Source organism: Mercenaria mercenaria, chromosome 14, assembly GCF_021730395.1.
Source record: "Mercenaria mercenaria strain notata chromosome 14, MADL_Memer_1, whole genome shotgun sequence".
Lineage (NCBI taxonomy): Eukaryota > Metazoa > Mollusca > Bivalvia > Venerida > Veneridae > Mercenaria > Mercenaria mercenaria.
Window position 1 is genome coordinate 60,249,262 of NC_069374.1, and position 13,144 is coordinate 60,262,405.

General features: G+C 34.6%; 1 protein-coding gene across 2 annotated transcripts in view; it reads right to left on the minus strand.

Annotated features, from left to right (window-relative positions):
• LOC123527854 (carotenoid-cleaving dioxygenase, mitochondrial-like) overlaps nt 1-6,229 on the minus strand; it is a 29,823-nt gene extending 23,594 nt beyond the window's left edge. The window contains exon 1 of one of the 2 annotated variants that reach the window (XM_053523630.1): nt 6,105-6,229. Coding sequence is in view for 1 of the 2 variants with exons in the window: in XM_053523628.1 (XP_053379603.1) it covers nt 6,160-6,185 (26 nt within the window). In the remaining variant the exon portion in view is untranslated. The remainder of the gene's footprint in view (nt 1-6,104) is intronic. The other variant, XM_053523628.1, reaches the window with a different exon arrangement.
• Between the last annotated feature and the right edge of the window lie 6,915 nt (nt 6,230-13,144).

The following is a 13,144-nucleotide window of genomic DNA, read 5'->3' on the forward strand; positions in this document are numbered from 1 at the left end:
TAGCAATACATTATTTAATTCGTCTGTTAGAAACAGCGTTTTAGCTATTTAATACTAAGAGGTTATTTAATCTATTATAAAACCTAGGCTGCCTTATATCGTTATTTTTTCAAAAGGATATATTCATATACTAAGTAGTAGATGCGTGTTGAATATAATAGAGTTGTACACGGCAGAGAGTTTTATATAAGTCAACATTGTATTATACATAGACGACATATGCACTTTTAGTCAATATAATGTCTAAAATATATGAATTATTTAGGACAGGTACTGATGCCCGTGGTTTATACAACTGTATAGTCACGGTACTTTATAATGATATTTAGTATATTGATCATGCAGTGCGGACTTGTTTTAAAATGTTATCTATATATGCAGTTTGCATACTGCAATGATATACTTTTAGTATGCAGATTAAGAGTTCTAGTTAGACCATGGGTAAAAACCATTTAATTGGTTTTAACTGGTAACACTGGTTTGTAATTGATACCATTTTCTTTTGAGCTTTTGTTCGGTGTAAATGTGCTGCGTATTACTGTGTTTATACTAATGGTGTAGATGATTATTTTCATGTCCTTTTCAATCCAAATGGTCAACAATATTAATAAACTAAAAATTTTATTGTAGCTGTTTAGTATTAACAAAAAGCAGACTCAGCTTTCATTTCTATTTTTCCATGACTATCCATCACTAGTGAAATTTCTGTTAATCATGAATACACAGAAACAATATTCAAAAAGTACATCTATATTTTTGTAACTGTATCATTACAACCTAATGGTCTGATAGTTGTGTTTTTTTTATTTCATATAACATTTATAAAGTGTTGCCGATATATGCAGTGTTTGCATACTGCACTGATATATATATAGATCGAGAGTTCTAGCTAGATGTTGAGGGGTTTTAAAAATGAAACTACTTGTTTGAACTTTTATTTAGGCTATAAAATGAGACCATTGCTTGAACTTTTATGTCGATTTCATATGTGACCCTTTGCTTGAACGTTTATGTCGGCTCTAAAATGAGACCATTGCTTGAACTTTATGTCGATTTTCACATGTGACCATTTGCTTGAATTTTTATGTCGGCTTTAAAATGAGACCATTTGCTTGACTTTTATGTCGGTTCTAAAATGAGATCATTTGTTTGAACTTTTATGTCGACTCTAATATCAGACAATCTATTTGAACTTTTATGTCGGCATTTACGCAATTAGTTTCAAATTTGTAACTGGAGTACAAGATAGACTTACTTCACAATGTAGATATTTGTAGAACTATTTTAAATAAAATACTGTTTGTTAATACCCGTTACTGTTCTGCGAAATTCATTGTGATATTATATCCTGGTCGAGCTTCAGCTTTTTTTCGGTATTAATGTGTTGCGTATTGCGCTTTGTTGTTGAACGTTATTTTCATGCCATATTCATTCCAAACTTTCAACACTATTTATAACCTAGAATTTGTATTGTAAAGTAAGCCGCTGTTTAGTATAAACAAAAGCAGATTCAGATCTTACTCTTCTTCTGTTTCATCAATATCCGTTACAAGTGAACTTTCTGTAAATCATGCATTTTTGTAATGTTATCATTATTACCTACTGGTTTTATGTTTATGTTTATTTTTTATATCTGCATGACACGTTATATGTTAGCATGCACGCAATTTGAATCTATCATACCGTACTCTAGGTTTGTAACAAACCATGATAATAAGAAATGTATTACTTCGTAAAACATACGGTACATTATTTCGCTACGCTTAGTTTTTAATCTTTCAAAATCATATAGAAGTTCATTAAGTCTCTATTTCTTATTTTTTAATGCACGATGAAATTAAAAACAGTTCATTCTAATTATTCTAATTTCATTAATCGCTACATATCTTATTCTCAAAACACTAGTCCGATTTCAAATACTGATTAGTTTTATCAATCAAATCATGTTTTGTTTTACTTCTTTTTTCGTTTGTTTTCTTTGTATTATTCACGGTATTGGCGGAGTGTTAGAACCGACAAGCATGATTTTCCTTCTAGGTAGGCCTGTTGTCTATTACTGTCTGGCGGCGCAGCACATAACAGTATGTATGATATTCGATCCGCCTTGATTATGTGTATGTTCTTTAACCATTGTGCGCGCCGTCCATTGATTTTGAAGTCCTATTACCTGTTACCGTATCTTGTAATAATCAGCGATTTCTTACTGATATTAACTTCGGTATATATATACTCTGTACTTCTTTTAATCTCTGGAGATGTTCAACCCAATCCTGGCCCAGACACTACAGTGTCAGATACATCATCTATTTCTGGATACAGTCAGGTGCTGAACAGTGGTCTTAGAGTTTTGCATCTAAATATACAGAGCTTGAAACCCAAGATCGAGATCCTTGAAGTCGAGTCTCAATCATATGACATTTTAGTTTTCACGGAGACTTGGCTGAATACGTCTGTTGTATCTGATGACCTACTCTTGCCAAACTTTCAACCGCCCTTTCGATGTGATAGAATGAACCGTATTGGTGGCGGTGTCGCCATTTATGTACGAGAGGGTATCATTGCTTCAGAAAGAGTAGATCTTGCTATTACTGGTCTTGAGGCGCTTTGGTTAGAACTTATTGTTAACAAACGTAAAATTATCTTGGGAGGTATCTATCGACCACCTGACTCAAACAATAACCATTGGCTTCTCTTAGAACAAAGCATAGACCAAGCTTTCAACCAGTCGTGTGATAACATACTTGTTACAGGAGACTTTAACATCAATGTTCTTAACACCACTTCAAATAAAATAACAAACCTAATGGCATCGTACAATGCAGAACAACTCATAACACTCCCTACCCACTTCACTGAACACTCTAATTCTCTAATTGACCTTATGTTTGTGAAGGACACGAACCAAGTCATTTCTAGCTTTGCTGCTGACCCTTTCATTCCAAACCTCACTCGTTTTCACTGTCCAGTCGTTGCTGTTCATAAATTAGACAAACCTAAACATACTTCATTTAAGCGCAAGATTTGGCTGTACGACAGAGGTAACTATGATGAGAACCTACAGTAGCAAAAACTCCAAGATACTATTGGAGATCTTCCGATGGACAGTAATGACCTCGAAAAGGTTACTCAAAGACTATTTTCAGTAGCTAAAACTTAGATTTATCAAAATAAATTAATTGAAAAAGTTAACTCATCCAATATTTCAGCCAATTATGGTTCAAAACAGCAAAACAACTTACACACAAACAAACATCCAAAACTATCCCAACCTTATACGAAGGCAACATGGAAGCGTCCACAGACCAGAGAAAAGTAGAACTTCTTAACCAGTATTTCTGCTCACAATCTACCATTGACGACCAAAATCGTCCCTTACCATATGCCAAATGTTAACCAACTCATCTTTATCTAATATTACTGTCACTCCCCAGGATGTAAAATATGCTCTTACTCTTATAGACCCATCAAAAGCCAGTGGTCCAGACCTTGTCAGTCCAAAACTTCTCCGCGAAGGCGCATCAGCACTATCCGAACCACTTTCTAAATTTTTTAACAAATTATTGATGGAATCTTACTTTCCAAATTCTTGGAAACTTGCAAATGTTACACCGTTATTCAAAAAGTCAGATCCGTCAAAACCATCTAACTACCGTCCAATATCCCTACTCAGCTGTCTTGGCAAACTCATGGAGCGCTGTGTCCATAAATACCTTTACAACTACCTTGTCAACAACAACCTCCTCACAACTTTTCAATCTGATTTTATTAAGGGCGACTCCACCGTCAACCAACTTACATTTATCTACAATGATATTTGCCGAGCCCTTGATGAAGAAAAGGAAGTGCGTGCAGTATTCTGCGATATTTCTAAAGCCTTTGACCGGGTGTTGCATCGTGGACTTTTACAGAAACTGTCTTCACTTGGTGTAAAGGGTTCACTTATTCAGTGGATTTCTTCCTATCTGTCGTCCCGTAAACAACGTGTCGTCTATGCAAACGCCTCCTCTAGTTGGACTCAGATTAATGCTGCGTTCCTCAAGGGTCCATACTCGGACTTCTTCTGTTCTTGACCTATATCAACGACATTGTCTCTATTACCAACTCTAACATTCGCCCTTTTGCTGACGACACCAGTCTGTACATAATAGTCGAAAATCCCAATCAGGCATCAACTGCCTTAAATTCAGTTCTCCAAAGTATTCATTCTTGGTCTGAGTCCTGGTTAGTATCTTTCAATCAATCAAAGGCTGAATCAATGGTCTTCTCACGCAAACACTCCAAACCACATCATCCAATGTTATCTATGAACAATGCAGCAATCACAGAGGTATCTACTCATAAACATCTTGGACTAACTTTCTCAAACGACCTGAAGTGGTCAACTCATATTTCCATCACACTGAAAAAAGCATGGCAGAGGATTGGAATAATGAGGTCGCTGAAATTTGTGCTTAACCGCTCTAGCCTTGAACGAATGTATTTTTCATTCATTCGCCCTCTTCTTGAATACTCAGATGTTGTCTGGGACAACTGTAGTGAAGCTTTGAAAAATTATATTGAGGCAGTTCATAACGAAGCAGCTCGTATAGTAACCGGTGCAACAAAATTATGCAATATCCAGAAGCTATTACATGATCTGAAGTGGAAGACCCTCGCAGAGCGGAGGAAAAAACATCGTCTCATCTTATTCTACAAAATGCTTTATGGTCTATCTCTATCTTACATGTCTGATCTCATTCCAGGTCGTGATCAAATTAACGATGAAGGCTACAATCTAAGAAACATAAGAAATGTAAACTCCAGGACACAGTCTTACAATTCTTCATTTCTGCCCAAAACAATTCGTGACTGGAATGCATTACCACAAACGACAAAAGAAGCAGCTACCCTAACAGCTTTCAAATCAGCACTGCGGCTCTAGAAAGGGACAAATTCTACATACTCGACTGCGTCTTGGGTGCAGTTCTCTGAATTATGACATCCAAACATCTTTGCACCTGTGGAAACACTGAGACTGTCGATCACTACCTGCTTCGTTGTCGTAAATATCAAACAATTCGTGAAAGGTTTTTCTTAAATACTCCATGTCTATTGTCAGTAAACAATCTTCTCAATGGCAACGATAGGCTTTCTTTCGATCAGAATAAGTCTCTAATCTTTGATGTTCAGCGTTACATTCTCGCAACAAAAAGGTTTACTACCTAAATCGGCCCTGCTCTGTCGATTTGCACCCCGGTACCGTGAGTACATACTTGGTTCAAGCAACACCCCTTTTTATTTTACAAAATTCAGTAGAAACAGATAGCATTACAACTATGTTATATAATTCTTATTTGTCATATTAAATTAGTTATCACTAGCCATGATTCCCGACAATGTGGTATTTGATAATTTGTAGTTATTTCATATATGGAGAGGAATTTATATAAGTTTTAAATAACTTGTTTTCCGATCCATTAATTTCATGTATTTATTGTTGTATACCATGTATGTCAAACTTGCTGAAATAAAGTTTAAACCAACCAGAGTGCGGACGCGGAAGAACGCCGACGCCGGGTCGAGTAGGCCAGCTACTTCGTATCGTCGAGCTAAAAAACCGATTAACATTTTATCTCTAAGCGTGGCCTTCACTTTTGAGCTTGGGGTTCGGGTTCTGTGCAGGGCGTGTTGTCTAGAGTATAGGGAAAAATTATGTTAAGGCATAGTGTAATATCCTGGCAGAGTTCTGGACCGGATACTAGTATTACAGTTAGATCACCTGATTACTAGGTCATACATGTTTACACATTTTCAAACCAAATTTTCTCTACTTGCAAAATGACCTTTCTACTTTCTGATAATCTGATTATGTTTTGTTTTTGTTTGAGCTCACGTTTTTCTTATACAAGACACATTAAAGTATGGAGCCCTGAGTTAAGGTTACAAAACGCAATCTTTAATGTTTACAAACATGATGTTTACGAAAACGAACTGTAATAATTACCGGACCTTGACACTTGGTATTCAATTACGGAGCCATTTTCACAAATGTCGACATAAGATCCATTATGCATTAATCAGTTAATAAGTATAACCAATACGCAAGTGCATGCTGACCCACTTACCTTACAACTGCACTGATAATCCAAGAATAAACAAATTCAGAGATGTAATACTAACACTAAGCAACGTAAGACTTGAAGCATCTACACAGCGTGATCGATAATGCGCCTACATGGTCTAGGCCAAGCTGATTACATCTTATCGTTCTCGCAACATGTCCTAATTTGTTTTACAATTTTGTCTTTTTAACATAAATGTTCAAAGAAAAGAAAAACATAAATGTAAAACACATTCCTGACGTGGTTGTAAATTTTATACATTTTACATTTTATATACAATCTGAGATCTAAGTTCTGACAATAAATGTGGACAACTTACGATTTTAGGTTAAGACTAAAGTAACTATAGCAACAGAGACATACTGCACTTTCTACGAAAATTATTAGATGGAGAGGGATCGAATGTAGTATGACCTTAAACGATTTTAATATCTGAAATCTAATTCATACCTGATTTGACAAACTGATGAAATAATAAGCGTAAACGTTTCAACACAAACAAATAGATAATGGGCAAACAATATTTGTTTACATCCAGCCTTAGAGAAAATGCAAAAGCTATTTGACAACGGCCTGTCACGGCTATATTCACATGAGACTATATTTGACAGTTGACGTGATGTTAATGGTGGTTTATGTTAAAGCTATTAACCCGCAGTTTGGGTGAAATTTCTTCCGCCAAATTAAGTTTCGCATAGAATGTATTATAATGACACTGAAACAAATAACGAAGTAGTGAAATAAAAGTTAGATATTGGTAAAAATGCAAAAGGAATGTAAATTTTCTACATTAGTTCAAAAGCGTTTCAATGTTTTTTTTACCTTCGCACAATATTGTTGGTTATTTATAAGAATAACTTGCAAAAATCTTATGTCAGTAACTTTGTACCACTAGTCGCTTCATCAAGGGACAATATCCTGTATTTACCGTTGACAAGACAAATTAGATATGCGAGTTTCTCCCCTTATCTACCCGTAAGGTAACATAATGTATCTTATCACCAGCCATTCTCATTTATCAGATGTTCGACATAGTACCTGAGACGAACCGGGGAACCATGGTAGAGTTATTATCATCTAAAAAGAATAGGAAGCACGAATTGGGAGTCCGTATATATATATTTAATGCAAGAATTTTGGATAAAATATTTTCATGATCACCTCAAATATAAACAGAATCAATAACCAACCTCATGAAAACATAGCTATGATGTAAATATAATCATATAAATTAAAATAAAAAAAAATCACTTTCAGCAGTGATGTGTGATTGAAATTTTAATTCAAAACATTCAAATTGTGAATTAAAGATATCCAGATAAGATAATTTTGATTCATCAACAACTTTAAAACTCGATTTGTAACATTAAGTGTTAAAATAACATTTTGCTTCTAGGCTTTCTTTCGATGCGGAGATACCTGGTTATTAAATGGAAGTTCATTTTTGAGTACAAGCTATGAAATGGACTAAGGCAGTCCGACATTGTGGAAAACTTTTACTTGCAGCAATTAAATACACATGTATTTACAATATGTAATAGTACAGAAAGAAATAACAATTAAAGACACCAGTCAAATAATTTAGTACTAAAATTTTAGGTTTATCTGACCGCTATCTCATTTGCATTTGCTTAGTTATTTAAGTATAATATGTTGCGCAATAGAACATCTGGTTGTATATCAGTATGGATAGCGCACACTGCATGCGCATTTCTGTGATCAAAAGTATTCACAAATTTAAATTATTTCCGAAAAAGTCAACGTTATAGGATAATTTTTTAGGATTGAAATTTGATGATTTATTTAAAAGTCTGGTTCATTTTCTTTCATTTCTTTTCATCATAAAGTTACATTTTATAGAATTTTTTAGAAATATTTTTCGCCTAAAATGTGTGGGTTAGTCCCTTTAAAGCTCGGGAGTGTATTTTATTTTGTGGATTACTAATCATTTAGCAAAATGTTTAATAAATTTATTTCATACATAAGTTAATCCTGCAATTACTTATCAAGAGAATGCTCACGTTTTATTTGCTGATCATGAACGACCTATGTCCTCAACCATGTCAGTTATAAATGATAGAACAAAACAGATAATTTATTTAGATTTATACATGTGTATATCGTCAATTATACAATAAACATAATAAATCAGAAATAAATAAAATGTTAATTGTGTTTATATCCATCTGCTCAGCTGTCATGTTTTCCTGCATGATAATATCAATTCAGTATCAATATGCATGTATCCTCTGACTGACTGAAGTGTTTGATAGAATGCAAGTAAAAATTATAAAATGCATACAAGTTATCTTGATCCATGGGGATTTTTGAAAATCATCTTTTTTTTACAAATACTGATCTAACTTTGCATGCAATTCTCTTGATAAGTGTAATTTTTGAAGAAAATCCCCTCTGCCTAGCATAACCGGATAACTTTCGTGAAAATTATTTTTAAGCAAATTAAGAAAATTGAATATTTTTCACTGGCAGTCTTTATATTAATACCAGGTATCGTCATTAACTGCTCAATGGTAGCAAAATTAATTGGAACCACCTGGGCACTAACACCAGACGTAACTGACTTACCTTCTGCCATGGACTTCTCTTAGATACAAGATACAAGAATCTTTATTTTAGTTTATACCGGTTTGTTTTAGCTCGATTGTGATGTAAGCTTCAAGCTTATTGAAACCACTCTCGAGTCCGCTTCATGGAAAAAACCAGTGCTGGTGTCATACTGGGAATGTACTGGGAAGTCATGGTCGTGATGACCCCAATGGGTCCACGATCACTGGATTGAGCAGCCGACACCTTATCCACTAGACCACCGCTCCCTTTAAATCTTTATTTTACGTCGGATATAGTATAACAAAGAACATTATCTCAAGAGCTGTTTCCCGACAAACAAAAGAAAACAGAAATTAACAAAAATAAAGCGGCTAAAAGGAAAGATTATAAGATAAGCGAAAGTTTAGGCATATTAAAACTTATCACATGTTTGACGTCGCGGGAGTGTAATAAAGCCATTAAATAAAAATGATAATACACTATAGTTAGTGTAATAAAGCTTTGACGTCGACGTCATTTATAGTATCGGAGACGTTGGTCAAATTGTCTTATTCATATAGTAAAAGAAAGTAGATTTTTTTTATGTTTCGACAGGAAAGGCTATCATGTGATAAAAAGAATATTACATTTGTGACTTTCCACATTGAATTTATTAAACTCGTTGAATAAAATTGATAAAATGCTCGGCAGAGCCTCGCATTTTATTATTTTATTCAACTCGTTTTTAATAAGTTCAATATGAAAATACACTCATGTAATATCCTCTATATAAATTACATTGCAGCGGTTAAGAATGGCATAGTTATGTGATTGAAACAAACTTACATACACAGCACATATAAGCATATTATGTATATAAATAAAAGGGAAATGAATACATATAATACGCTATTATGAGTTTATTGCATTGTGCTAATATTTATATTTTAAAAAAAGCCGGGGATAAAAGCCAAAAGAGAAAGGTTTTTTTTTTTTTTTTGGTAATTTAATCTTTGATATTTATCCTTTTTTCGTAATTTGTCCCCTGTTAAGTGAGACAGGCTACGAAAATAAAATACACTTATCAGTTTTAGATTTTTGAATTGAAATATGAAGAAATAATTAAATATGTTCCAAGAATAAGCATACAAGACAGGCGCGTAGGAAGGTCTAAAGAATGTGGATTCACCTGAAAAGGCTAGGGGTATGGGGACCGCTTAGGTCCCCATCGGGTCCAGGACAGAGCCCCCGGCGAAAAAATGGTTTGCAAAAAATTAAATAATATTTAAAGCTCTTATTGTTGATATTACCGATTAAAATTTTACAATTTATGGTAGCTCTAATTGAAGAAAAACAAAGACAAATATCAAACAGGGAATGCCACGTACCAAAAACGCAGCCTTCCCAAAACGAAACCCACAGCACGCAGACGTGCACACCAAAACACACACACATACACGCGCACACACACAAAGCTAACACATGAGGACAAAACGAACAAACAAAGGAACACAGTGGGGCACCGCCTTGGAACGGTCAATGGCAAAACACCACTGGGGAGCTTAAACCGGTTTATGGTGCGCACCCAACCTCACTCTTACCCCACCATGTTCTAAAGACACGGGACAGTGTAAATAAAAGTAATCCCCTCAGGTGGACCTTATAAACCAATATAAATTTTAAGCCATATATAACCCAATTTTAGACCATGATTTTAAAAATTGGGAGAAAAAAGCTCGTACTTTATATTTCGGCAAAGATGGTCATCGGTTTTTAATAAATTATTTTTAACTTTAATTTTAGAACAGAATTTTAAAGATATTTTGGAACAAATAAAAGTCAGAAATCCGAGTCTTTGTGTGTCCATTATTCGGCAAAGGCCGACTCAGATTTTATCAAAATTTACAAATTTTATCGAATTTTACTCAATTTTAGCAAATTTTAAACAGTATAATTTTTAATCTAAATAGAACTAATATAAATGGCCTCAAAATAACTTTTTTGAAAGACACAATTAAGAACATTACAAAATAAACATTAAAAGTTAGGCCAGCATTCTTTTGTGTACATGTATGTGTTAGGAACCTATGGTGACATAAAGCGCACGGTCCGGGACACCGGCAACCATAGGAAAGTCGATTAGTGATGATATACACACCACAAAATTAAGGCGTTACTTACACAGTGGTAATGTATTCATTATTTAATATTATCACCTGAAACTTTCAGCACCGCTAGAAAATTTAAGGCAATTTTGATAAGGTAATAGCAGAATGTTAAGCAAAAATAAATAGAAACAACCGATTTTTTTTTATAAAATTACCTGTAAAATTTCATACAGCGTATATAGTAAATAAATGTAATACATTACGGGCAGAAGATATCAAAAACAGAATAGAAAAATCTTTAATAGTGAACAGTGTTGTCAAACAAATTTCTGTTAAATTACCTATAACTGCATCGTGCGTATAATGTTTATAGCGGATTTTAATAAGTTTTAAATAAATCTTTGTTCTTAATTTTATTATGTTGTTTTTAATGATAAAAAATAGGGTATAGAGAGTCCATGGCCGTGGCAGTTGTCCCCTTGGATGTATTGAGTGTAAGTCAGGAAGGGAAACCGCGGGAATCCTTGTAGATGAATTCGTAAATTAATAACTTGCAGTATTAAAACAGTATTAAAACATTTTTGTAACATCTATTTGAAATTTGGAACTCTGGAGTAATACCTAAAACATTAAAAATAATAATAATAATAATAATAGAACCACCAATACCCAGACATGCATGGCCGTACGTATCGACTACTGAGGCAACCGAGGCACTTGCCTCGGGTAGTTTTTCTGCCTCCTCTGCCTCGGTCGATTTTTTCTGCCTCAGTTGCCTCGGTGGACTTTTTTCAAGGCGACTATTTTTTTGTAATCAAGTTTTGTTTTGCCTTAGCTGTATGAATTATCAGCCGTTCTTCAAGAATCTGATCTCTGTTTGGAAAGTATTATTCGAATAGATGTGTTATAAAAACTATGGAACAAACTATAGCATATATCTACGACGTCACAACTGTGTGATATGGCGTACCGTTAGGGTCGAAAATGCCGATTTAGCTTTAAGATATTCGATTTAGTACGCCCCAGGGTCGGACATATTCCAATTAGTATGACCCTGGTTGAGAATTTAGTTTTAAAGCTATTTATTTAGTACGCCCCTGGGTCAGACAATTTAAATTTTGTTGTTACTAAATCGAATTAGTACGACCCTGAATTAAGACAAATCTATTTAGCTTTAAGACAATTCGAATTAGTAGACCCTGGGTCGGACATTTTCCCAATTAGTATGACCCGGGGTCAGACGTATTCCAATTGCTTTAAGCTAATTCCGAAATAGTATGACCCTGAATTAAGATAAATCTATTTAGCTTTAAGACAATTCGAATTAGTACGACCTGGTCGGACATATTCCAATTAGTATGACCCTGGGTCAGACATTTCCCAAAATTAGCTTTAAGATAATTCGGAATTAGTATGACCCTAAATTAAGATAAATCTTTTTAGCTTTAAGACAATTCGAATTAGTACGACCCTGGGTCAGACATATTCCAATTAGTAGGACCCTGGGTCGGGACAATTCCAATTAGTTTTTAAGACAATTCGGAATTAGTATGACCCTGAATTAAGATAAATCCATTTAGCTTTAAGACAATTCGAATTATTTTCGACCCTGGGTCGGACATATTCCAATTAGTATGCCCCTGGGTCGGACATATTCCAATTAGCTTTAAGAAAATTTCCCAAATTTAGTATGACCCTCAATTACACAGCCATCTTTAGTACGACCCAGGGTCGGACATATTCCAATTAGTATGCCCCTGGGTCGGACATTTTTCAAATAAGCTTTAAGACAATTCCGATTTAGTATGACCCTCAATTACAGCGCCATCTTTAGTACGACCCAGGGTCGGACATATTCCAATTAGTTGACCCTGGGTCGTACTAAATTGAATTAACTTAAAGACATATTATTTAGCTTTAAGACATTTGAATTAGTATGACCCTCGGACAAAATACCAGAATGCCCCAATTCACTGACCAATGAAATCAGGTGTTACTTTTTCCCTGTACATAATCGTCTATATCCAGAGGCCACCATAGGTCAGTTGAAATAAAATTTTGAAATCTTAAAAAACAGTTATCATAAATGTCGCTTTTCAATTTTCCCTTGATCGAGTGAGGGATATAGTAAATGGTGTATTTGATTCGCGTACACAAAACGGTGTAAATGATCAATCGATTAAATATTCGCTTATGAGGCTTAATTAGTTGCGCATATGTACCAGGTTCCGAGCTTATCAGATGGCCAGTGCCATAAATACACATTATCTGATTCTTAATGGGACATCATGCTGACGAGACAACAAGCCTGAAAATTTAAAATCAAAATTGATTTCCAGCTGCGGGACACTTGTCTAGGCAAAATAACGTATCTGTTGAGAATGCATA